Genomic DNA, 27,467 nt, shown 5'->3' on the forward strand with positions numbered 1-27,467 from the left:
GCCCTGCTGCGGCCGTGGCGGCCTGGGTTGCTTTTGCCTCAGGCCGCGAAGAAGTTGAAAACTGTCCCCGAATTATAATCTGTCCTGGAGAGTCTAGGTTATCCCGCGTTTGGCAGCCACGCCGCCCGGGCGGCCCTGGAGCAGGCGGCTGCGGAGGTGGCGGTTCCCCTGCGCGTCGGCTCTTTTCCAGGTACATGTGTGCTGGGAGCCGGGTCCCCACGGCCCGGCTGCTCGGCGTGGCGCGGCGGTTCTCCCAGAGCTGGAGTTGCTGGCTGTGCCCTGTGTTACCGTGCACGCTGATGGCAATCTCCATCGAGGTGGACACAGAAGTTCCCTGGAGTTCCTGCAGTGGGCGGTGTCTCCAGAGGTGTGAGAGGCGCCTCCAGACGCAGCTCTGTGCTAGGAAGGGAAGTGGAACATAGACCCGATCCCATATGGTTTTACTGGCGCAAGGGCCTCTCGCTGACAGTGCCATGCTTAAACCTTCTGGAAATTGCATGTGCGACAGGAGTACTATCGCTTCTGAAACAAGAATGGCATCAAATATCCCATTCCACAGGTGTAAGGGCTGGTTGGGTTTGTGGTTTGGTCCCTGCCCTGCTCTCCCTAATCCTGTCTTGGGAAGTAGATATTAACAGCTGTACTGTGCTGAAGCAGTGGCTTTAATCTTCAGCCATGCTGTCCTATTTCCAACACAGGAGGTGGGGAGGGAGTTAACATTATGATGACCTGTACTTTGCAGATGTAAATGAGAGGCTTATTTACAAAACATGCCTCATATGGTGATGAATCTATTGCTAAGTTATGTTTTCTGTTCCCTCCTCCCCTTCACACCCAAATTGCATAATACAAAGATAGTACATGATTTGCTTTGTGATCCTTTTCTCTCTCTGTTTTAAAATATCAGGAAGGCAGACTTTTTTAGGTAGATACGCTGGGTATGTTGCCCATGTGAACTTGCAAGGCCACGCAAACATGTTCACCGGTTATGGTTGGCCACRTCACTGGAAATAATGGTGGTGTTCTGTATGACAATGCCCATGAGATCTGGGTGGAGAGGGCAAATATGTATGGTTTAATTTAGAAATGTTCCTCCCGTCTGTTGTTTCTAGCCCTGCATGTTTTTAAGAGAAAATTATCTTTCCTGAAATTGGTTTTCAGCACCTGTGCTGTTCCATAGCAAAATAAAGCTTATTTGGCAAAAATAAATGATTAATTCAATGGGTCTGTTTTACTTTCCCAAATTAAATAAGCTGTATAGCATATTAATAAAAAGTTTGGCTTGATTTAAATCACTCATTTCAACAGTCACTTAAATCAATAGGCATGAAATATTTATTTAAATTGTCCCTTTTTGACTGTGTTTTTTAAAGAAAGATTGTTTCTTCAACAGTTGTTATTCATTAAAAAGACTTTTTTTTTTTCTACTAAGAAGAGCCATTACACTTAGTCTGGCACTTCTTTTTGCTAACCAGGTAGATAGGCATATATAACTATTTAATATTTCAGTGTATGTTTTATGAATTTCTGTCTTGTTATGGTTAAATGTGTAGTTTAACAATGTTAGTTTAACACTTGCCGTTCGACTAAAGATTTAAGATGGAAATGTAGAATTTTCTAATTTTAAGGTAGTTTTAGCTTATGTAAATATACTGAAATGCATAAGAACAAATACACCATATTTACCATTTCAAATAGTTATCTGTCATCTGCAAACTGAATAGATTGTTTTTGGTAACTGAGCTCTTTAAGATTTTTAGAAGTAGTAGCTGTCCTCATGCCTATTTTTGTTGTTGTTGCTCTGATGTCAATAGAGGACAAACAAGGGTTCTAACCTTTAGTTCTCAGTCAGGTTTTGGAATTTTGAATGCACTGGCTCAAGATAAAGTGAAGAAAATAATCGTTCTGTACTTGCATAAGAGGCTTCTGCTGTTGAATGCTGCTTTCAGACTTGAGCAAACTCAGGTTCCAGATGCTTGGCTGGTGACTTCCATCAGTTCAGTAGCTTTAAAGAGAGTAAATACTATTTATTATTTTTAGTGCAGATTTTCTTTCACGATTATAGTACCTTCAGGCTTTGTCAAAAATAGCTTAAAATATTAAAGACTGAACATGAGTTTAAAGAAAAACACCTTTTAAATAAGAAATTTTTGCTAAAAGAAACCTGCACTTCTAATTAATCTTCATCTTAAGCCAAATTCCACTATAAAGCTATGACACATGCTGAAGCACTTCTGTCATGCGGCTACGTGAATCCCACTTTTATGAGTAGGTGTACTAGATCGGATTCATGAATGAGGCTCAGCTAGGCTCACTAGTGCCATTCTTTTTTTTTGTGCTCTTGATCACATTTGTAGCAATATTGCTACACAGATTTGTCCTGCTGCTCATTGCTGCTAGTCAGAATGTTCATCTTCCTGATCGCAGGTTCTCTGATTCATGTTAATAGTGTTAATTGCCTTTTAAATGTTCACCCTGGCATATTTATTATTTTGTGCTGTGGACAGTTACAGTCTTTTAAAGTTATGCATAGTTAAATGTCATAGATGCTCTGGTTCTGGGCTTGAAAAGGGTTGTGTGCTAAGCTGCTACTCACTTCTGTCATTTATTTTCTAAGAGAACAAGGACTATAGGGACACTCACCTGAAGCTGTCTCCTCAAACAATCTATGAATGTGCCTTTTTTTTAATGATCTTTTGGGGAAGAAATAATAATCTTTGTAAGGGAAGAAATTTCACACTGTACACTTCAGACTTCTATGTTGCCTCTATGAGACAAAACCTTTCAAGCTGTTGCTTCATATTTTTATTTCTATTTTGGCACTTTTAAAAGGGCAAGGTATTTTCTTTCTTAGGATTTCAAAATGGATTAGTCAGTGTGTACCAGCCTGCTACCATATGGCTGAGAAACCTCTTCCATCAATATTAAAGCTCTGCTGACTAAAGCTGCATCCTCTTCATGCTTCAGGAACATCCCTATTTCTGAAATTTATAAGACAGCTGTTTGGAATAATCTCTCTACTTTTTTTCCAAGTGCTGTGACACTTAGCCTGCTGCAAGATCAGACACCAAATCTTGTAGTCACTGTTTTGTAGTGACAGGATTCATCCATCTCATCTCCTATGTCAGGTGTTACCAGTCTTCTGAGTGGTTGTTAGCACAGACACRTCTGAAGAATTATGAACAGCTATTTACAGTGATTCACAGGGTGCCCACAACAACCATGTGTGTTTTCTTTCACTAGTTTTTGGGGGTCCTTATTTTGTTTGTTTGTTTTTAGGAGACCTCCTTATTAGAATTTGGCTGGTAAGGGCACTGAAGGATGGCTGCCGCACTGCTGGCCTGGGGAGGGCAGGTGGAGGGAGACATGGAGTGCGAGTCCTGCATTTGCTGCCCAGGAGACAGTGGTTTTGGATCTTGTGTGCCTGAGGCACACGTGCCTAGATTGTGATCCTCTTAGCTGTCGCCTTCAACAAATTTACTGCGGGATAAATAACTGCTTTTCCTACAAATTATACTTTTCTTTCCACTTAATATTTTTTGCAATTAAAAAGACTAGTATTCCTTGTCAATGAATATACCTCAGTTATTTGTTAATAAAAATCAGTTAATAGAAAATAGCCAACAGCTACTGAGCTATTTAGTATCTCTCATGTATTAAATTAAAATAGAATTTTTTTAAAATGCAAAGTTGAATAGATGTTAAAGCTGAGAACATTATTTGATTGTGGTGTGTTAACAAGCTCTTTACATTCTGTAAGTTTTGTCCCTCTGTGTTAAGTTGACTGAGCAGTGTTTGTTTTGAAATGTAACTACAGATAGTATGGAAGAGTCCTGTACTGCCTCTTATTCTGAGGGAAGCAAAGAGTAAAGGTCCATCACTTCCAAGTGTGAGAGAAAAAAGAATAGACTAACTGAAAGTATTCTGTTTTTTACAGTTCTCAGAATACTTTGCATGAATGGAGGAGGCTGATGGGTCTTGGGAAAGGATATACATGAGGCTCTGGAGATGTAAAGCAGCTATTCCTTAGCTCCACCTGGCCTGTTTCTTGGTGACCTGGTAGTATTTCCATTTGTTCTTGCAGCAGAAGTTAAAGCAACTGTCAAATTGAATTTTAAAGCAAAATTTTTGCATCCTATGATTGCCCCAGAGAATTTTTATGGATCTGTAATCACACAGTTCTGTTTTGTAAGAGCAATTTTTTTGTCTACACGTCACGTGGAAGAACAGCATAAAATGGGAACTGTGACGCTGTTCACATAAAACTGGTTTTAATTTCTTCTTCATTTTGCCCATTCCTCTAATGTTGTAGGACAAGGTGGTCACTGGCCGTATGGGAAGGATCATTAGTATTATGGGTTGCTTTCCCTGCTGGCTTTCTAGTTTCAGAACACTAAAAATTTGGATATAAATGAACTTTGGTCTGATTTAATTATGTTCTTTCAGGCTTCTGTTCCTGAGCTTTCAGAGCAAAGATTTATGCAGTCCACTATCCTGTCATGGACAGAAGCAGTAGGGAATGCTTAGGAAAAGAGCATAAAAACAGAATATATAATGTATTCTCCTAGTCAGTGGTTTAAGGACTAGCTAAACTGAAAGTTTCATCTGTCTTCCAGGGGTTTTATTTTGGATGGATGTGATTGGGACATGCACGTTTTTCTTACGAAGAAAGGTTGTGTCTCTCAGTCCTAATGAAACTTTAAACGTAGTCTCTTCATTTAAATGTAGTCATTCAAAATTAAGAAGTGACTATAAGCTGCTGTGCAAATTTTAGCTGCCTGAATAAGTGATGGAAAAATTTATTTTCTGAGAATGTAATCACATTTTTGTAAAATAACATACAAAAATATATGTAGGAATTTGATGTATCTAATTAAAGTCAGATGTGAACTCAAAAGGGAAAAGAGAAGTGGTGAAAAACAAATAAATACAAGGAATGCAAGGGGAAGGGCGAAAGTATTAGTAATGTGGAGCTTGCTTAAATAAAAGTCTGGTTACTTAGTTTTACTTCTAGAGTGGATACTATTTAATACTCTATTCTGTAAAAGSATTGTAACTTATATTTCATAGTACTTTTCTGTCTCAAGTCCCTTTTTCTCTATTGTAGTTTAATTCACTAATGATCATGTATCATTCACGGAGTTTAAGCTGTCCGGGAAAATCTCATCTGTACTGGAGTAGGTGACACACAGATAGTGACACTATGCAGGTCACTGCGAACCTGTTAGTGTCTCTCTGTGTTTAGTTTTAACAAACCATTCTCTAGAGAGTATGGCACCTATGTACGAGGTATAATTCTCCATTTCAAAGAGCTATAGTAAAAGTATTGCATAAATATCCAATCTGATAAGACTCTTTGCTCTAACTATTTTTTTCTTACTTGCTTGTTTGGTGACCTCATCACTTAAAGTGATTTTTTTTGATTTAAGATGTMGAAGCTCATTGAGTGTTGTTGTCTTACGAGAAATCCTATGTGCTTTAAACACAAATTTAATCCTGACTCTTTTTTTGGTGCGATTCAGTCTTCATGCAATTAAAAGGTTGACCGACTTTACTGTTGTTCACCCCCCCCACCCCCCGAAATGAATTTTACCTTGCCTTTAATAACCTGTGCTTTCTTTTGAATGCAGGTAGAGAATGTTTGAGTAAGTGGGCTCAAAGGTGTGTGGGGTTGCTGGGGAAATTGCTGCTGGTGATTCAGTAGGTGGCACTGCTTCCTCTGCGCTCTCAAGCCGCTTGGTGGTTACACCGGCCAGGCACAAGGCACTGTTGGCTCAGCAGTCAGGTACTGAGCAGAGGAGGGAAAAAAGAAAGAAAAAGGAGGTCCTAATCGGTCACAGCTGGTTTTAAAAGGACTTTCCCAAAATGTCAGCCATGACATTGAGTATAGTCTGATTTAAGAGACCTAATTTTTATCTAAAATTTATAGTGAGATTTTAATGAAGTACGATACTCTCTTTATTTTTCTAATTGTAGATAGTAGTCTCATTGATAGGCAAGCAGGTAATGAAGATGGACCTATGTTTTCTAATATGTTAAGTGGACTAAGTAGTTAAAGATTCTCTGGGATGAAGAGTATTATATAAATGCTATGTTAATCTAAGTTAATTGGAAAACCTGGGCAGATTTGATAAGTAAACTGCATCTTTAGCTATGCTGTCTTAGTCAACAGAGTCATGAGAAAAATGACTACTTTTTCTGTGTTTCTTCTAAGTAGATCTCTAAATCTTTTTTGAAATGGAAACATTTTATTTATAGCAGGCAGAAAAAATAGAAAGTATTTGCAGCAGTAAAAGATGTCAGTTTGTTTTATTYCTTCTTTTCTAGATCTGATAAGTCAACTTGAAAGATTAAAAGATCTTTAGCATTATTCCAACTATTTTGGACTCCTTTATTTGCTAATTTTTGTTATGTATTTTTTTCAAAGGGAAGAACTGAAAACTGATAGAATGAAATTGTTGCTATCCATTGAGAAAGATACTGTCACACAGAACCCTGATCACTTAAATATAAATTTGTTTCACTGGTGATCCTGTAATCACCTTTACACGCACACAAGGATTTCTTGTTACATGCAGGAGTTAAGCCTTGCTGAACTGAGGCCTAAGCATCCATGTGCTTTTTAACTTCAGTTTGACTGGAGTGCCACCCCACTCAGCCTTACCTCTCGCCTCACCCAGATCTGTTTCTTTTTGTCRAGTTCTTGTGCCTGATTGCTAGTGGTTTTTGCAGATGGTATAACAGATCTTTAGGAAGCTTGTAATGGTGTCAGGGTTCTTGTTTTCAAAAGGCACACCACTTTGTTATACTGAAATAAATCCTGTGGCGTGCTATGTTTACATTAGTATAATCCGGTAACCCTGGTCAGCTCATTTGATTGCCATGTGTACAGTTTACAGATTTATAAAAATGAACTACAATCTCACCTTGCTAATACTTTAGACTAGTAAAACAAACTTCTGCAAGGCTAAAAATAACTGCTTTCTTTTAAAGCTTTATTTTTATTTTCATGATAACAGACGATAGCAGTATAATACTGTAGTAAGGTGAACACTACTGATGTTCAACTCCTGTCATCCCTTTAAGCAGTAATATTTACATTTGTAAAGATTATGCACTTCCATTTTCTGCATATAGAATGTTTTCCTTTGCTGTGACGTGCAGACTGTGCTAAATAGGCATAACAGCAGAAATGCTTGAACATGACTTCAAGATAGGTTCAAGAGAAGGAATTGTATTGAATAGAAATTGCAGGATAGCTTAACCTAGACATAATAACAAGAAATTGGATTTAACCAGGAACCATGTTGTTGTTGTGAAATAACATAAATAACGATCAACATTTGTCTGCCTGGATGCATTTCTGGCAGGAACAAAGTAACTTGGTGGCTTCCAATTTGAAGTGTATTTCTTGTATTTTAACATCCACATTTTGCTTTTCAAAAAAATCCTTTAAGTTTTGTGTAAAAGAAGAGTCAGTTTGTCAAGCAGAGCTTTTGATCCGTAGAGCCTTTTCTTTCCTTTCTTCCCCAGGACAGCACAGAGCTATTCCTCCTTCTTGTCCTCTCCTGCCAGAAAGGGATTCTTCTTTGCTCTGTAGAGTTATACCAGAAAACTTGATTTCCTCAATATTTAATTTCAAGGAATATTATTTTAAATTGTTGCAGCTTGTTTCTGTGAAAATACAGTTATTTTTCATGTTGACAGACATACATTAAAAAAATCTTGATTTATTTTGACTTTAATACCTATCTTAGGCAAATCTAACATCTTGATTTGAAGTTTCTTTCGGTTGAGTTAGTGATGCTTTTGACTTCACTGACAGTCTGAAATTCTTTGTTTTGAATAGGTCCAAAATGTTCTCATTCTTCAGACATTGCCAAACAATTATTCAGATGACTCAGTGTGATTTTTAAGTAGATTGAAGTACCACATTTTGTATCAAAACTCACTTTTTAATGAGTTGATAAGAGTGTCGTGTACTAGTGCAGCCAGACTTTCTAAATTATTTTTGTTTCTTCTATTGCAATTTCCACTAGCAAAAGGAGGGACTTTGTTTATGGATACTGCAGCTATATTTGAAGAAACAATTTAACTCTCTTTTTCACCGGCTTATGATTTCTTATAAACCTTTATTGGACAAGACTGTTCTTTGCAACTTGTTAGCTGGCATTTTTCAACAACATGGAAATACACATGCTTCTTTTTCTTAAGATATACTAGGCTGTTTAATATTGAAAATTTYTGATAGGCAAATTATCTCTGTGGTATACAAGAGCTATATTATATTTTTTAGTATATTTTTTTACATGCTCTGAGTGGAATATTACATATTCTTCCAGTGTATTTTATTCTGACTTCTTAGCATAAAGTACCTCTAGTCTGGCTTCTTGATAATAAGATAGTGCTTTAAGAAAATATATACAATATCTCTAGCAATGTTAATTAGATATAAAAACATCTAAAACAGCATGCTTTAAATTGCTTAATTTTTAACTACTACTTAACAGGAGCCCTCCGGCCTGAGCTCCTTGCCTGTCTGCTGTCTTGGTTCCTTCTCAGTGCGAATTCTTGGTTTTTCTAATTCTGACTCTTGCTGCTGGCATTCAGCCCTGTATCTGAGGAGCAAAAAGGCTGTGCCTTTTGGAATAAATGAGAAAGGCTGTGTGCAAGCCTTTCCCAGAGTGCCAGGAGTCTTCTGTAGAACAGTCTTGACTTTTTTTTTGGCTGTATAGTTAGCTTTTCCTCAATTAACAAAGATAACTGCATATAATGTTACTAAAAGTATTTGTTTTCTAGGTTGGTCCCTGGTCCAGGAAACCTTAATAACAGAGTTGTCTGCCTTGTAATCCAGAACTATTTTGTCTTGCCCTTTTTAGGCTTCATTATATATGTTTTCAGTCTTTTCATGGTTAGCCTTTTGCTCTGGATGGAGTGCTGACTCCTGAGTTAGCTTGTCCTGGTTTCTTCCACTCTTTTTTTCATGAAAGGAAAGTAACCAGATTTGTTGGCTGTGAAGCAGCTCCAGGTCTGCAGCCTTTTCTGGTTCAGGCAGGTTTTCTTATTATTCCTTGCTAATGAACAGGTAAACCTTAATGCAGATGGAAAAGAGGAATAATTTTTTAGTGGATTTCGGATGTTACTATCTGTTGGGTGATCTCATGGGTTCTGCAGCGTGTTTTATTGACACCTTGCTCTGGAAGTAGCAGAATTAAGCAAATTTAGCAAAAAATTAAGCAGTAGCAAATTTGGGTGTAGTCTGCTTGCTTTTCGGTTTGTAAGAAGTGCTGTCTTTGAACTTTTGCTGTTGTTTAGAGCTTTCAAGAACTGCAAAGGAAGAAAAGGTCAGGAGAACTTCTCACAGTAGATTGAAATTAAAATTATTCTGCAGGAAGATTTAGAATAGCTTCCCTCACAGTGTTGTGCAGCTGAGTAAGTGATGGTCTGTCGGTAATGCCAGGCTTTGTAAATTTGAGGAATTATGTTTCACTTTCAGGGTTACCATTAAGCTATTGTGAAAGGGAATTTGGACAGTGTTTCTCCTTCTTCATAATTAGACAATTACGTGAATGGGACTTTCACAAGTATTTTAGTTTGAATTTGAGGGTGGAAGATGGAGTAAGGCATCCTGTTCCCATAGAGCATCTTAAGGAGGGAATTTCAGTATTTTCACTTTTCCCAGCAAGCAGGAGGGAGTAAAGACTTTCTACCTAACTTCATTCATGAGGTGGCATCCTTGAATTTCTTGTCTGTGATTTGTAGGTTTAATCTTCTTTTCAGTTTGGCTGAGGCTTTATTAGGAGTTAGTGTGCATGAAGGAAAGTGACAGGACAAATGATAGGACAAAACTYCCTGAAGGGGAAGGAGAAAGGAGATGCAGAAGATATAGAGGATACTGCATGTTCTGAAATGGAAGAAGATTGAAGAGGATAACTACAGCCCATCCTAAATTTTAAGATAGATAAACGCCTGTGTGTCTGCACTTAGTAGTTAGTTCAAAATGCAAAGGCCTGGGTAAATTTTTCTGGCTGGGCATGTGTGTTTTCAAATAATCTAGTGCAAAGGATWCTGCATCTCCCTGTACTTCCCAGTGTATTGGTTTTTCCCAAGTCTTATTGTGACCTGCTTTGGGATAAGTAAGGGAGTAGTCAGGTAATACTCCCATGAAGTGTCAGGATAAAGCTTTTCAGCAGTTGTTCAAAGATACTCAGGATGTCTTTTATAATTAAATGTTAGGGTGGATAGATCTTGTACCTCTTGTATTTAAACTCTGAAACTCTGTTAATGACATTTATGGTTTTCCTCATATCTTTGGTGCAGTTAATAATCTAACACCATTTTAATCCCAGTGTTCAGGCATTCTTTTGAGAAACTCTGTAGCCATGGAAAGTATTTTCCATAACTTTGTGTTTGTATGACTCATTTAAATCATTTATTCAGCGTGAGTAATTTATCTTGTGTCTTGGATTATTAACTCATGTGAAGAAGCTGTGATGTGCTGAAAAAGATGTGTTAGCTGAAAGGAGCCTTTCAAGGAATGCTTATTATTTTTTATGCAGCGTGTGTTAATTTATTTCTTTATTTTCCTGTCCAAATTTTTCTGTTTTTCAGCTGTCAAACGTTTAATGAAAGAAGCTGCAGAACTGAAGGATCCTACAGATCATTACCATGCACAACCTTTGGAGGTTTGTTTCTCCGTATGTTTGCAGGAGCTTGTCATTAGCCTGTGTAGTAGATGGTCCAAGTTCTCTGTGTGCATATACATTAAAAACTTATTTGTATTTTTAGGTACCAGTACACCTTCTTAAAATTAATTCCTTTCTTTTGGTATATTTTCCTGTGATGGAAATCAGTGGCAGAATTCCACATCTAATGTTATTATGGAACCAAGTTCTTATGAAAGTACATAATAATAACAGTTTTACATTGCACCTGAGCAGTTGTGTCACATGGGTGTAATGTGTTTATTCTCACCCCCCTGAGGCTCTGAGACTACATAAATATATTCTGTTTTAAGTTGAGCTTTATATGCCCCAAAATGATATCTGGTTCAGTTACTGAGTTGCTCTACAAAACACTTAAAACTAGATGATCTACATGGACTCCCTATTTTGTGTACAAAAAACTGCATGAAAGACCTTTAAATGAGTGCAGGTCTGCTCTGGATGCATTGACTTGTAAGAAAGAACATTTAGTTTCCACCACAGATAGGCACTTCTTGAGGTCTTCTAAATAGTCAGTTAAGTTTCTGGGCTGAGAGAACAGTGAAATTCTCGTGACTAGAAGTTTAAAAGGAAACCTATTCTGATTCTGCTAGAATATTAAAAATGTAATGTCTTGTGATACTCGCTTTTGGGATTTAATTTAGTTGTTTGTAGAAATGTGTAGCACACAACATACTTAGAGCAAGGTGCGTGTTTCTAGGTGCTATAAAATATATTTATTCTTGACCAGTTCTTGTCTGTATCTTGCTTTCTTCCTGCCCCCCTCTTCCTGAGGTGAAATGTAACATTTAATTCATGCTGTCAGTTAATAGTAATTTACATGAAGGTCTTATTTCAGGGTAGGAACAGTGACTCACTGGGAAGAGAGCAGTGAGAGACAGATGAAAAGGCAGGCTGGAAATGTTGACAGTTCCCTTCCGTCCTTGAAAAAAATTTAACTAGATGGGTTGTCACAGCCCTGCAATGCCAACATTCAGCATTAGTCATGAGATCTCATTCACTGACAGCAAGCCTCGTTGGACTCCTGTGATAACAGTAGGAGTTTGTGAGTTGTAGGTGTCAGGAAGTCTGGTACAGAAAGCCAAATGCAGAATCTTAAAGAAATAATACTTAAAGACAAGTTAATTACATGTCCAATGAAAATGTTCCAAATTTCAAACTGCGCCTACTATGCAGTAAGGCAAGGTAGTTTTTTCAAAATTCTTCATGGAGAAACAAAAGAGAATAGGAATTCTCTGGGGCCATAGTCAAAACCCTGTGTTGCATTGGGTATAGAGGGGAGGGGAGGCTGTCAATCATGTTCTTATTTGGGGTGGGTCTATTCCCAGTTCTGTAGAAATTCTTATTCACTGGGGCAAAGACCCAGCTTTTCCCTTAGTTGACTCTGAGTTTTCCATCTTTCAGGTAATAAAACTCTTGTCATAATTGATATAACTCCTGTGAAAAGCTTGAGTGATAAATTTGACTTTTCCAACAAAGCCATTTTGTAAGAAAATTACCCGAAGTTATGATATTTCATCCTTTTAGCCAGAACCTTAGTACAGTGTTGATTGTCCTGTTCTCCATTTGATCTTTTTTTTTTCATTTTAAAACTTTTTCTATTTGGTGTTTCTTTAGCCTGTCCTTGCTCCAAGAAAGTGGTGATTAGGTGTCTACTTCTTTGACGCACTCTTCTTTTTTTGTGGGGGCATTTTAGGATAATCTTTTTGAATGGCACTTTACTGTTAGAGGCCCTCCAGATTCAGATTTTGATGGAGGAATTTATCATGGGCGAATAGTRCTACCACCGGAATATCCCATGAAACCACCAAGCATTATTTTGCTGACGGTAAGCATATTTACCAGCTATTCTTTTTTATATGATCAGTTTAACCTTAGGTATCTGAGAGAGAGATTCCTGGCATATAAGGTATCATTATTTTTGTAATAAAGGTGGCGTAGTACAGTTAATACTGCTAATTTAATATGAGAAGTCTTCCAAAATAACTTTGGTACTCTGTAGTTACATAAAGCTTTGCCCCTATACGTGGAAGTTTTCCCCAGGAGTAAGCACATTGCTGATGTGAATGCAGTGGTCTAATCTTTCTCTTCCCTCCATGGGCCTCTTCAGTCTCTGTGTTGGCACATGTAACAAGGCGGACCTGGGTCATGGGGGAAAGGTCCACATTTCTATGTAGTTTCATAGAGCTACAGCTTTTCAGGCTCTCTGTGTTGTTTGTGGATTACAGGAGCAACAGTGAAGCCACCTGGCTGAACAACAATCAAAGAATTTAATTAAAATTTAATTATCAAATATTGTTTGCATATTGATTTATTTTATCATAGTTTTTATACCCTCTACCAAAAAGAGTTAACTTCAAGCACTTTTTGTTATATCTTCCTTCTTCCTTTAAAGGCCAATGGCAGGTTTGAAGTGGGGAAGAAAATTTGTTTAAGCATCTCAGGGCATCATCCTGAAACATGGCAGCCTTCATGGAGTAGTAAGTAACAGTTTTTCAGAAAATATTATCCTCGCCAAGCAAGTAGATCTTTAAACTGAAAAATCTCACAAGCAATGCTATAGTACTACTTCACTGATATTTTTCTTGATAAGTAGACTAATGTTTAGCAAAACTTCTCTTATGTCTCCCTGAACTCTAAGAAACCTTTGAGAAGTGAGCAGAAAGAAGGAACTTTTTTATGGTTTTGCATGTGTTAGTGGTTAAACTTCCTATTAATTTATTTCCAGTAAACTTCAATTGAAATGTTTAGTGAAATTCCTTTTATTTAAAAGCTGAAAGAAGAAAACAGAACAAAGACGAACTGAATTACAAGCTAATGATGCTATTATCAGAAATGTTTGATTATTATGATGTTAAAAGAATAAATGGAAATTGCATTTATATCATAATTCATTATGCAGACCCTAACTTTGAGTAAAAATATGGAATTCAGTTTCTGTTGTAGATGTTCCACCCCACACAAACATGCAAGCTTTCTTAGCGGCACATTTTTCCTGTTAGGAGCGGTATGTGTGAGAGACAGTTGGAGATCTTATAGTGGGAAGAAGAAAATAGTTTTTGAAGGAGCAAAAAATACTGGAGAATTGGAGAACTGTAGAGTAATGAAAGAGGGACATAGGAGGATTTGGGGATGATATTAAATAAAGGTAAGGTGAAAGGTTTGAGAAACTAAGGGATGATGGTAAGCTATTAATGATTGCATGCCCAAGTCAATAAGGAGAATTCTGCAACCACTAAATATTTTCTTAGTTTTGTTTTAATTGTTTTTATGTAAAATACTTCTAAATTCTATTACTTTACTTTTTTTATTCTAATCAGCAAAATTAGCTTTGAATACCAATGGTGTTGAGTGTGGTCAGCTTTTAATTCTGACACTGTGCTCTACAGTAAGTGAACATTGAAAACGAAAGACAACACAGTCCTAGTTCAGAATAACTGATTTTTTTTTTTTTTTTTTTTTTTTTTNGTAAAGTGCCATTCCTGTAGAGACTAGGAGAGTCAGCAAGATGTAGCCAAGGCAATATTTCCTTGTGTGTGTATATGCAATTCTGATTTTAGTTCATGGATTCTCTTTGGATATCAGTTGCATGTTTTAAATATGTTGATAAGATTAAAGTTTGATCAGAGAATTATGCTAAACCAAGACTCCTATTGGTGTTCTTTACAAATCATCATATTCTCCTGAAGGAGAGATACAGATATTTCATGTAGCTGGAGAAGCTGTAAGAGTCTTCGAGTAGATCACTTTTCAACTTTCATAAAGGCTTTTTTATTTTTAAAGAGCAGATAATATTGTCTTCTGAAGAGAAGGGGTATACATGCTGTATCTATTTTGTGATGTTTATTTGCACTTGCTATTTATTTACCAAATCCACTGGTAAAGTGCCTTGACTTTTTAAATTTCATTAGTGTATGTAAAGCAAAATTGAAGGATAGATGTTGTCAAAAGAGATGTTTTATTTGACAGTTCTGTTATGAATGTAGAATGCCTTATGGATCTGTCTCTTCCACATTCCCTATTTTTATATTATTCTGCCATACCATCTTTCTTCAGAGACCATTTTTAAAGTCTCGATTTTACCGGGCTGTTTAGGGTTTAATAAACTATTTCATTTTATTCTATTCTTCTCATTACAAATCTTGACTAATATAGGAGAGCTAACCAAAATACCAAGCCATTGTTAGCATGTTATTGAGGAAAAAGAGAGACTTCATGAAAGATTGATTTTAATTGCTCGCATTTCTAAGAACATTGTTTTAATCAAATATGCTAATCTTTACATTGACACAACATTTTTGTGACAACTTAGCTTTCCTTCTCTRTGTTGGTTGATGGAAGATTAAGCCCTTACCTTTTGCATATAATATGAAGTTAAAAAAAAACAAACAAAAAAACAGTTACAAAAACCGAGTGCTGCTTGCATGAAATTCAGACTTCTTTGGATAAAACTTCATTTTGTAAGCAAAACTCCATAGGTTTTATATTGAATGTAGAGTCGGATGAAATAGCAGTTGTTTCTGCAACCTATTTTGTATCTGTTTTCCAATTTTAGTAAGAACAGCTTTACTAGCCATTATCGGATTTATGCCAACCAAAGGTGAAGGAGCCATAGGATCTCTAGATTACACGCCAGAAGAAAGAAGAGCTCTTGCAAAGAAGTAAGTATTAAGTTTGTTAATGTAGGTGACAAATTTGGATCTGATTTTTTTAGCACATGTATTTTATAGTGCTTGTGTGTGTGTGTATATAAATATCACAGAATGGTTGAGGTTGGAAGGGACCTCTGGAGATCATCTAGTCCAACGCCCCGGTCAAGCAGGGTAACCTAGAGCAGGTTGCCCAGGATTGTGTCCAGATGGCTTTTGCATATCTCCAAGGAAGGAGACTCCACAACCTCTCTGGGCATCCTGTTGCAGTGTTCTGCAACCCTCACAGTAAAAAAGCTTTTGTTATGTTCAGACGGAACTTCCTGTGTTTCATTTTGTGCCCGTTGCCTCTCGTCAGTGCAAGTTGGAGGCGAGGGGAAGTACTTTTAAGTTCCTGGTCTTGACACCACTTGTCTTTCTGTGGATTGTTTTGCTAATAGTTTGCTTAAACAAGCATATGGGAGTAGTACGAGAACATGCCATTCTGAGCTATGTCGTTTGTGGCTAGGTCACAAGACTTCTGTTGTGAAATATGTGGCGCATCTATGAAGACAGCCCTCTTACCACTAACATCAGGAAGTGTGTCAAGCCAGGCAGACGAAGAGGCTAAAGAACTTGCCAGACAAATTAGCTTCAAGGTGAAGTAACTGAACTTTTTTCTCTGTTTCTTGTACAGAAATTGAAAAAAATGTAAATTGCAGTAATGTTTCTAATTTCACAAACATTCATAATCGGTGCATGGGAACCTATTTYTGGGGGGATAGACTGAAGGAGGGAAATAGGTCTGGGTCTCTGAGAACATGCCAACTAATAAACCGTGCATCTCAAGCACTGATTGATTGGTTATAGTGCCAGTGGATGACTCTTGTGGTTAAAAACTACCTAACTATGTTGCTTTTAGTTCTGTGTTTTCAGTCAAAAATAACTTGGTGAAATTCTCCAGACTGGGTATGACCATAAATATTTTAGGAAAGTTTGGGCAAAGCTAATTAATTTTTATTTTCTTTTATGATTTTTTTTTTCTTTTGGCTTATGGAAGGAATAAAGCATATTCACACAGAAAAATGATTGCAAATTCTTTTGAACTGCTCTGCAGCTGAAGATACTGAAAGTTGAACTCTGGTATGGAAATTGCTGTTGCCCCAAAAATGTGTTCTCTAGCTTGTGTTTCAGTGAGAATAAGGTTTGTTTAGCCAAATATGTACCATAGAAAACTGCATGTCTTGCATGCACAGTGTTATTTTTCATTGGATTTTTCACTAAACTCGTAAATAAGCCACTAAGGAAGACTGCTGTGCATGAAGGCAGGGATCTGCAGTGAAATATATTATGACTATGTGTCATTGGTGCAGAATACATCCTCACTGAGGTCAGGGGAACCATTTTTTTCCCTTGTATCACCAATGTTCTCCTAACGCTGTCCTAAACGCTGTTTCTGTGTGCCATGAAAGTGAAGATTGCTTCGTACTGAGCATCACTGCCAGTTTTGCAGGACCTATGTATTCCTTTGTGATCTCGCATCTAGTTGCTGACATGATTGGGTCTGTTTGTAAAAATACTTATCATAAAAAGGTCTCAAAACATTTTACAAAGTTGAGGAAATACAGGCACAGAATTTTAAAGCTGAGCTACCCAGAGAAGTAAATAGGACTGACCTCTCTTTGTCTTCTTTACAGCATGTAATGGTTAAAATGCATAGGATTAGTTTTTGCTTGAGAACTGCTAATCTTTATCACAGAGATATCAGAAATATTAGAATATACTTTTTTTAGGAAGAACTCACAACTTAATTTCATAACTTTTTCAGTTTTGAAATGAAAGAGGGAAATCAGTCTCTTAAGAATATCAGTGCATTCTGTGTATCTGTGTATTTAATGCCACCTCTTAAGAACAAGCACTCAACAAGGGAAAAATGAACAAAACCTCAGGTTTTTACAGCCTTTAAAAATGTTTTTTGCAGTCCTCCCCCTCCACCCTAAAAAACAGTCCTCTTCTCTGGTTGCTTCCTCCCTCCCTTTCTCAAATCAGGTTTCACTGATCATATTTTTTAAGCTTTCTACGTTTCTGCTTTGCTTGGCTTTTTTATTCTTTATTTGATGTTAGGCCGAAGCATACAATTTGTGTGTCTGTACCAAAATAATAGTATGAATTACTGGCAAGAAGTACAAAAGTCACTCTAGTTTTTAATCATGTGGCTATTCTGTGTCAACCTGTGAGGTGGGAATTAACAACAGATTGTCAAGTGAGTATATAATTTGGGAGAGCTTCTCTAGTAGAAAATGTATTAGCAATCTCTGTGTTATCTTGATCCTCATGTAAGAGACTCCTTTAACTTTTTCTAGGTGATGCTGGGATTATAAGAAATTCTTTTAGTTCCTTAAGCAAAATGATAACTTTCTAATAACTGCCTGTGTTTGGTATTGAGAAAGGAACATGAAATTCAGAAAAAAGTTTCCAAATTACAGTTTTTCTACTTCTGTGAGCTTCCACCTTTGCTTTCCTCTCTGTTTTCATAGAAAATTTAAATTTTCTAATCAGAGTTACATTGATGTACAAATTATTTTGTGGATTTTAGGTGCTATATACCATAAATTACATTCCACTTACAAATAAAAAAAAGGAAAATAAGAAAAGATTTATAACTAACAGCAAATGCATTAATGTAAAATAGTATGATGCATCTACCTGCCTGTAGCCATTTTGTGCCACGTAACCTGAAGCATATTTTGCAGTAGAATTAATTCTCCCCCCATCCTTGCTATTGCATTAAATATGTTGATCTTCTTTCTTTGAAGTCTGTTCTCTCTAGCTTTTCTGGGAGCAAAGGTAAGGGCTGGAGAAAAGAGAGACTGAATGGTGAGAAAGATACTTCAGTTTTGGGAACTTTGGAGTAAATGTTTTGAATCCTAGTCTGAATGTTTCTAATTTAATGATCAGTCACACGTTTCAAGACCACTTAGTATTTTCATAAGCTAAAATGAATATGCGTTATATAGTGTGCACACTTTCTAGAAATTAATAGAAAAGATTAAATGAACTTTTCTTGGAAAAAGCAGTGGTCACAAGCTGCAGGAAAGGATATTCAACTGGACGTGAGAAAAAAATGCCACCATGAGAATGGTCAAACACTGGAGCAGCTGCCTGGAGAGGTTGTGGAGTCTCCATCTGTGGAGATACTCAAAACTTGATTGGACACAGGCTTGCTTTGAGGAGGGAGCTGGGCCAGAAGACTTCTGGAGGTCCCTTCCAACCTAAATTATTCTATGATTCTGTGTTGTTTTATTGCTGGCCCATATTTGAGTCATAACTTGTGCTGTCTAATATTAGAGTTCAGAGCAGTCAAGTGCAAAAGCAATGCAATATTGTCAGATTGTTTTAAATATTTTTAAATCTTAAATTAATTAATTTTCAGATCATTTCAGTGACAGATAATATTTTGATCCTCTTGAAATGTTATGTATTGAGAAACAATTTATTCTCCCATGTCCAATAGTAACATGGAAAAATGCTGAATTATTACCTCCTGATCTTATCGGCTTGTTATCTATATAACGGGTAGTTTTCTAATACAGTGTTTGTATTTCTTACTACTACTACTTCTATCTGCATTTGAAGACAGATGCTTACCTAGTATTAGATTTGGAATTGTTGTCTTTTCCATAAGCTGGGATCGAGATACATGATTTGGGAGGTACAACACTACAGTCCTGGGGAGGATAGAGAGACACCACTTGCTGATGAAATTGATTTGGTCCTGTGGTTGTGGTTTTTTTTTTTTTTTTTTTTTTTTTTTTAATACGTATGCATTGTAAAGTGTTTCAGTTCAGGACTATGATGCTGTGTCCTTTTCTATTTGCAAGGGATTATTGCTAGCATATATGTTATTTTAATAATATAGGTCCATTCATGATCCTCTGCATATCATTACTGATCTGTCAATGCCTCAGATTTTCAAAGTGTGAGAGATTATTAATATTGGGAAGTGGTGCTTGTTAGACATTCTATTAAGGCATATAAAAGCAGTATTATTTTTTCCTTTTGCCCTGTTTATGCTGAAATATAAATGCTGAAAAGTGAGGTATTCCTGCTTGACACAGTGTAGTGCCATGCACATATACCCACTCTGGCTGTGATACAACTTTGGTGCTAGAGCCAATATATCCAAATTAATATAACATTTCTCTGAGGCTAGTTAGCCCTGCTGAGAAACAGTCTATATTAGTTCACATGTAAGAAGTAGTCAGTTACTTAAGGATCCTGAGAAACAGAAGTTTAAAAAATGGTTCTATTTCTGGGATCATTTTGTCCTGGGTCTTCTGAAGAATTTTCTTTTTTGCTCCATCAATCTTATGCATTTTGGGGCTGTTATACCTATGATTATATGCAAACAAATAGAACTAAAAAAATCCAAAACAGAACTGGTATTTTTAAACTGATGCTTGTTCATCTATAGTCTTATTTCTTACAAGTTAGAATTTCTTAAATCTGTTGGTGTGCAGTTGGAGTGCAGTTGGCATACCTGATGATTACATTTCAGTAAGTCTCCTGTATATATTAAAATGGACGTTCAAAAATAGGCCAAATCTTTCTGGAGCAATTTTGATCTCGTCTCTGAAGTGTACATATGTCCTCCTTGTAGGCAGAAGTCAATTCATCCAGGAAGTCTGATGCTGAACCTTCAAACACATCAGGATTGAACCACTCTGCTGCTTTACCTGAGCCCCAGCAGGATGGTGTAGCTAGAGCATTCCAGGATCCAGCAAGTGCAATGGTATGGTCTGTGTCTGAGCTTTATCAGATGCAAATACGTGCATGGTCTGAATATGAAATCTGTACTGTTAAGCTTATAGGAAGCTTCATTAAGAGTATGCAGTCCATACATTTCTCCTAGTATTTGTGCATAATTTTATACAAGAATCTTTTCATGTAAACTTTGGCAAATAGCATGTTTTTTAAAAAGTGATCTCCACTTTCACTTCCSTCCCTTAATAGCAGACTTTAAATAACTTTCTTGTAATAGCTCCTATTCCCAATAATTCCTTTAATGTATTGGTTACAAATTCATAAAAATGTTTTGGTGTCTGAGTACTACAACTTACTATCTACATAGTGTATCACAGGTTCTTGCAGCAGAATTCTTAGCCACAAGCAAAAAAATGTTTCAGTGGTAATTTGTTGCTTTTAAATATTAATAAAGAATATTTTCCTGTTTTCATAACCTCTTAAATAAATTTGACTAAATTATTCTTACCATTTGACGTAAATGTCGTGACATTTGCATTTTAATACTGCTAGGTACAGGACTTACATAATCATTTCGGAAGTGACTGAGGCCTGGTATTGGGCCAAGGCAGCTGCTGTTATGACTGCAAATGCAATCTAAATTCACTGATAAATTGCAGACAAATCCCAGATAAGCTGTGGTTTTTTTAGAGAGGATGGGGCTGCAGATTGCTTAAAAAACCAAAAACACGTCAAATAACATCAGACCATCTGTTGCATGTTCGCAACATATTTTCAAGCTATGTAGAAATATAAACATGCTAATAGCATACATTTTTTTTCCACAATAAGGATTTTTCCAGATTGTATAGGATTTAATAAACCATTTTATTTTATTCTATTCTTCTTATTACAAATCCTGGCTAATATAGTAGAGCTAACCAAAATACCAAGGCACTGGTAACATTTTATTGTGGAAAAAGAGAGACTTCATAAAGATTGTTTTTAATTACCCCTATTTCTGAGAATCAGTTATGCTGATTTTGTAACTGATGTTTAATTGGATTTTTAGAAGAGTGGGCCCGAATGAAATGAAAGCTTTAGACATTATATAAATTACATAAACATTTTTACATGAAATAGACTGTAACTATGAAAAGTGGATTAATGTTTTAAGGGATCAGAATGTCACCCTCTGTCACCATTGTTATTTTGAGTTTGAAAAAAATACCTGTGTTTCTGAACTGCCAAGCTTTGGAAGTTGGGAATTTTCTGCCACCATTGGGGATTTAAAGTTTACAGACACACAGTGGAAGAACAAGATGTGTGGTATGAAAGACTATTTTAAATAATTTGAGCTTGCTACTTTTGCGTTCTTATTCATGCTAAAGCTAGCAGAAATCTTTTCAGAGTAGCAGATCAAGGCCTCTGGTCACAGTTTAATAAGCATAAGAGTGTCCATGCAAACCTCAGTTTCTTCCTACTCAGTTGGACTACCTACATGTGTAAAATTATTTAAGCCTAAAAGAATTTGCTGTGTTCTTGCTGTGTGAAGACCTAATTCTGCCTTAGTAAATTGTAAGTGTCAGATATGGGCAACATCAAAACTATTTTTTCCCCCCTTTCTGGATAAAATGTTTACCACTTACTATAGAAACTAATGTTTAGTTAAAAATTTTATAGAAGATTTGCTGTTGTGAACTTGAAATTCACAGCGCTTGGAGAATAAAAAGAACAAGGCTGACCTAATGCTGAATCCTTATATTAGCTTGTGTAATTCATTTTGGGATAGTAGATTTAATGTGCCTAACTCTAAAGTCATAGGACTTTATGTCCCACTACACAATTCAGGGGAATAAAATAGTAGTAATCACGCAGAAAGAATGGAGTGTTGCCTATGTAGTATTATCTTTTCTCGCCCTTGGACCAGTTGTAACCAATCTTCATTAAAAAAGTAACGATAAATAGATGCTAAGGCAAGGTTCTAACTGTAGGTGAAGAGGTGAGAATCTTTAGACTACCTTTCACTCTAGGAAAAAACTTTTCTACAGACTACTTCTTTATGGATAAGTTTGTTTTTTTCAGGAACAGTTGTAAATTCCATGATTTTTACCTTAAGCCGTTGAAAGGACAGGGTTTTTTTTTTTTTGCAGTGAGTTAGTGGCAGACAATTATGAGTACAGGGATGCTCCTTCAGAGAAAGGTTTAACTAGATTCCTGTGTGAGAGCACACCAAAACGGATCTCTAGCTTGGCAGAGCTTTGAGTTCACTCCCTCTACTTCATGCAGGCAGGGCCTTCTTTATAAAGAAAGAATTTCTCGTTCCATCAACAGAGATATTTTGAATTAACTTTCCCTTCTGTTTCACTTAGAAAAAAGGAATATAGACCTCACTTACTAAAGAAGCACAGAAACTCATGATTATAATAGTTCACTGTTCAGCGTATTTTTTTTAGATTTTGAAACTTAATTTGCTGTGGTGGGTTCTGTTTTAGTAATGACAATTGTAATATTGACAGCAATGCTACCCTAGTTGAACTGTTGTGTTGTTCAGTATTTCTTTTAGTTTTACAGAGTTTTTGCCTGTGAAATATGGTATAATGTAATTACACCATATTGATTATATGATATAATTGGGATGTGTGTGTGTGTCTGTGCATGTGTGTGTGTTTTACCTCTACTGTTTGAGAAGAGAGGCTAGAGGGATGATTCTCACATATATATGCTTCTCATAAGAACTTTTCATAACAGTACTATTGAGGTCTGCAAGGCCATGAGAACAATATCAGAACAGCATGAGAACAATAAAAGGAAAAATGCTGCATGGAGACTCTGAAAAACAGTGCCACAGCAACTTGGGTGAAGGGCGACAAAGCTGCATATAGCAGGCCCTCAGAAGTATTAAGGCTAAGACACTAGCCTACCTAAGGCATCATACAACACGGTACTTGTGAGGAGTCGGGAGGCAAAGTAGAACAGGCTTATAAAAACAAAATTCTGACTAGCCTACTCCAGAACAGGTACATACAGCATTTTTAAAATTATAGTAGTTGTTGATATCTGCTCAGGGTGAAGTAATGGTACATCATTTGTGTTTGAATATTCTAATCACAAGTGAAGTACTGCTGGAAGTTGACATGATTAAAAGTAAATACTATTAGTATTAAGAAAATGAAATTCTTCCACATTTGAGCAAAAGAATATTTTGAATGAATATATCATAAGTACTCAGGTTGGACTCAGGTCTAGATTAAGTCACCAAAGCTCTCATCATAGTCCATGGGAATATAGTTAGTGGAGTGCAGGGAGCAGTGCAGCTCACTGAGAGGTAGAGGCTGCTCAGCTGCATTGCTCATTCTGCCCCTCTGATTGCAGTGGCTAAATCCCCATGGGCTATAATGGGAGTCTGGACTCCTCCCACACTTACAGCAACCTACATTTAGTGTCTTGAAGTGGAATGGAGTCCCACCTTGGTGCTTATGGTCAATGAATGCAATTGGTATTTGATGAGAATTATAAAGTGCTATGTTAAAAACTGTTGCTAGAACTTTTTTTGACAATTTGGCAATATTAAATCTTAGTACACCTGTTATTAACTAGGATACTATAGTAGTGTCTGGTACTACCGTACCAGACAGATTAAGGGGTGTAATGAAGAGTGATGAAATAAATAGTGTAACTGAAATCAACTAACCTTGAACTGATGAGAGGGAGTTTCCAGTGAGAAAATGAGACATGTTCTGAAACATGAGGTTTTATAGAAGCTCTCATTTTTAATCATATGTACTGAAAGGTGGATCTATTGTTTAAAAATGTTTCTTTCTATTGCTGTTAAGAGGTGTCTTAAGTTTCCTAATTCTAGAGCAATAGTTTTAAATGAGCATCAGTAATTAGGGGTTCTTGCTCAACACTATCATTGATTCATTAAAAATAATCATTTTTCCTATTAGCTTTTAAGCAGTGCCATGTCAAGCTCTAGTTGTTCGTCATTTGGGAGTTAGATGCACAAACTAATATTTAACCAATCTCTATATCTCCCTATTTCTATATCTTTCTGAGATCATTAGTTTAACTGAAAGACAAAAGCTTCAGTAACCCAGAGGATTTATATGGCCCTGAGTTTCTAGAGTTTTCTATTTTTTAAAAACATCCTCTTCSAAGATTATTATGTTTTCAGCATTCTGATAAAACTTAAAATAATGATCTGGAGATATAAATGATGCAGTGAATGCTACTATTCTTCAATAGACTGAACACAGTGTAGATTTCCTTACTTGCATTTCGTGACGTGACAGAAACCTTCATTAAGTCTAATATATGTACATTTTACTAAACTAGCCATACTTATCAGGCTTGGATGTCCTTGGAGCAAAGTTTTTCTGCCAGTCCTAACAAATTTCAGAAGCTTCAGAAATAATACGACACATGCAGTAAATATTCACCGAGTATAAAGATGAAAGGATAAAGGAGGTCACAATGTTTTGCTCTTATTTAACTTTGTTTTCAGCATACTCCCCCCCCCCCCCAGTTAATTAAGTTTTAAAGCAAAAGATTTGTAATCTGCAAGCATGTATACGTTATTTAAGATACACTAGCATCTGTTCCCAAGTTTTGTATTGGGCAATGATCACTCCCTTTCTGATCTGACCTGCTCCTGCATGTCCTCTTAATATTTGGTGGACATTGCTTATGTGGGGAGTCCCAAGGGAGTGGGTTAGTTCAGCTTTGGATGGAGCAGTCTATCCTCTGCTACACTGATCCATTCATATCATTTCTTCCCAAAGCTAATTTATAGCATTGCAATTGTGAGTGAGGTGTGTCTGAAATTACAGCTCAGCTCATGCCAGTGTGTATCACCTTGTCTCATTCAGAACAGGATCTTTCTGTTTTATTTTTAAATATGAAATTTACAGTTTTAGGAAGAAACCCAGCAGTGTGACATCCATTATTAATAATTTTTAGTAATTGTTATGAAGGATCAGGAAATTTTCTAGACTTTTTTTTTTGAGAGAGAGAGACTTTGGGAAGAGTAATTCTTCGCCCCTGCTGAATATGCAGGTTTCACTTTCTGGATTTACTTCTCTCTCTTTCCCTTTCTGAAAGATGGGAGTATAAATGAATCTACAAACTTCATTCTCAAAGGCTCAGCTTCCCTAAGTCTTTATTTTCTTTGGCATGAGGCCATTTGCCATATAGCAAATCAAGGATCAGTGTGAGTCTCTGTTTTGGGAGCTTTCAGGCAGGTTCAGTATAAAGCTGAATGACTTTCTTCTGCGGTGTAATAGAAATCATGGCAGTTGCTAGTGGAGTTCTTGGCTGTTTCTGCTGATGAAACCCAAAATGGAAATATGTCTATTTAAAACATTCATTTCTCTGAAGCTGCCCAAGGAGCTTGCTTGCTTGGGCAAGAAACCTAAGTAAACAGGCAAGCTGTCAAATAATGCAAGTAATACCTCATTGCTGTTGTTCATAATAAACAGTGGGAAATAGTACTGGAGATTAGACAGGAATGGAAGATCTCTTCCCTGAGCTAGTTAGATCACTGACAAGATAAACGTTTGGAGATTTTTCTCCCAGGTGCAGAATAAGTGGCCAGAGAGTCACAGGACTTGGTACTGCTGTAGTGTGGATCATTGAGTTTCATGCACAGTTGAGGATGTTTTTCTCTGCAGCACCTGTGGAGAGAATATCACCGGAGACAAGAGACTGAGTATTTGGCTGTTAGTTCTCTTTTCTTCTGCATCGTTCTCAGGCATAATAGCTGACGCGCCAAACCAGTGCTTAGGGCTGTGGCTAGTATGTCCCTTAAAAAGGCCTTTGCTTGGAGACAAAAATAGTGCCCTAAACCTTAGTTTTACCTGCTTTAATGATGATCAGTCTTTTAGAAGTCTAAAAAAAAGAAAAAAGCTAACTGTGGAAATACTTGCAGATTATTTTGTGTGGAAATGCTTCTGCACATTGTTCTGAGAAGGGAAAAGAAAACTTTAAAGAAGTAACTTTTCTTTTTGCTGGAGCTGCTTTTTTCTCTGAACACTTCAAAATTGAACCTTTTTGAAAAGTTTGTTTTAACTCTAGCAACTGTGCTGTGTCATTATTTTTAATACTAAAACATTGGAAGTCTGACCCTTTCAACATTGCGAGCTGGATTAGGCCAGAGGGCTGTTAGAACCCATAGCTACAACGTTAGAAACTGAAAGATGATTTTCTTTACTCTCCTGAGCTAAACATCAGTTGCCAACATATATTTTTTTACTACGCATAATGGTAGACCAACTTTTGACCAGTAGAGGGCAATAGGTATGTGCATGTATAGGTACAGTGCATGTATAGGTACAGTGCTCAATAATTTATTCTGGAACCATTTGGGAGTGTTTAGTTTTATTTTTTTCAGTGTTGTTGATGGTCATGAGAACAGAATTTTGGACCTAGCTAGCCACAGGAAGCAGTGGAACATTGCTGAATTATAAGTCTTTGGACTCTTCTCTTTCCTTTCTTGCTGTCCTCCACTTATTTCCCCCTTGATAAAGGTGACATTACAAATCACCAGAGACTTAGTTATCTGAAGGATTATTAAAGCTTTTATTGAACTGCAAGGAGTTAAGCAAATCCTAGGCAAAGACAGTTTCAAATCAGGATATTTCAAATAATCTAGAATTCAAATGTTGTTTGACAAACTTTCTTCAGTTTTTTCAGTTTTTTTTTTAAATATTTAATATTTATATTTGCAGGTTTAAGCAGACTACTTCTTAAGATAGTATAAAGACAAAAATGAGGTCTATAATAGAATCTCCTAACATATTTATCTTCAGGCTTTCAATAAAAACTACCTAAAGAGTACATTTTAGTCCTCATTATTTATGTGGGATACGCATTGCTGATTTCATGCAGCCTTGCTTCACAACTATTCCTGTTTCTTTTTTAGTCCGAAACTCAGAACAGCAGTGCAACATCTAGTCAAGAGCATACTCCTCCTGTGTCCACTAATACCTCTATGAGTCCTCGGCAGCGCCGTGCCCAGCARCAGAGTCAGAGAAGGGCTCCATCTTCAACTGACTTTAATCGAGTCCAGCAACCAAGGGTCAACATGAACCACACTGGATCAACTGTTCTGATCGTCCTTCTGACTTTTGCATTGGCAGCTCTTATATTTCGAAGAATATATATGGCTAATGAGTATATATTTGAGTTATAAGTTTGTTTCTCTCAAGAGCTGTGATTTGAATGCTTCATTGAACAAGGTTTTGGGGGTGATATGAGAACTGTTTACAAAGATTACTTTTTGTATTTACACTTAAGTCCTTATGAATGTTAATGTACCTACAAATACATTACTTGTANAAAAAAAAAAAAAAAAAAAAGTTGGACATTTAAC

The 27,467-nt window shown here is 36.6% G+C and overlaps 1 protein-coding gene across 3 annotated transcripts in view; it reads left to right on the top strand.

Annotated features, from left to right (window-relative positions):
- UBE2J1 (ubiquitin conjugating enzyme E2 J1) overlaps window positions 1-27,432 on the top strand; it is a 27,797-nt gene extending 365 nt beyond the window's left edge. The window contains exons 1-8 of one of the 3 annotated variants that reach the window (XM_026084511.1): window positions 51-190; window positions 10,612-10,685; window positions 12,421-12,552; window positions 13,120-13,204; window positions 15,280-15,385; window positions 15,882-16,011; window positions 20,013-20,144; window positions 27,018-27,432. In XM_026084511.1, the coding sequence (XP_025940296.1) occupies window positions 10,626-10,685; window positions 12,421-12,552; window positions 13,120-13,204; window positions 15,280-15,385; window positions 15,882-16,011; window positions 20,013-20,144; window positions 27,018-27,287 (915 nt within the window). In that variant the 5' untranslated portion in view covers window positions 51-190; window positions 10,612-10,625 and the 3' untranslated portion in view covers window positions 27,288-27,432. Of the gene's footprint in view, window positions 1-50; window positions 191-5,696; window positions 5,786-10,611; window positions 10,686-12,420; window positions 12,553-13,119; window positions 13,205-15,279; window positions 15,386-15,881; window positions 16,012-20,012; window positions 20,145-27,017 lie in introns of those variants that run through there. The other 2 variants (XM_026084513.1, XM_026084510.1) reach the window with 2 other exon arrangements.
- The last annotated feature ends 35 nt before the right edge of the window (window positions 27,433-27,467 follow it).

Source organism: Apteryx rowi, unplaced genomic scaffold (assembly GCF_003343035.1).
Source record: "Apteryx rowi isolate R43461 unplaced genomic scaffold, aptRow1 scaffold_643, whole genome shotgun sequence".
Classification (NCBI taxonomy): Eukaryota; Metazoa; Chordata; class Aves; order Apterygiformes; family Apterygidae; genus Apteryx; species Apteryx rowi.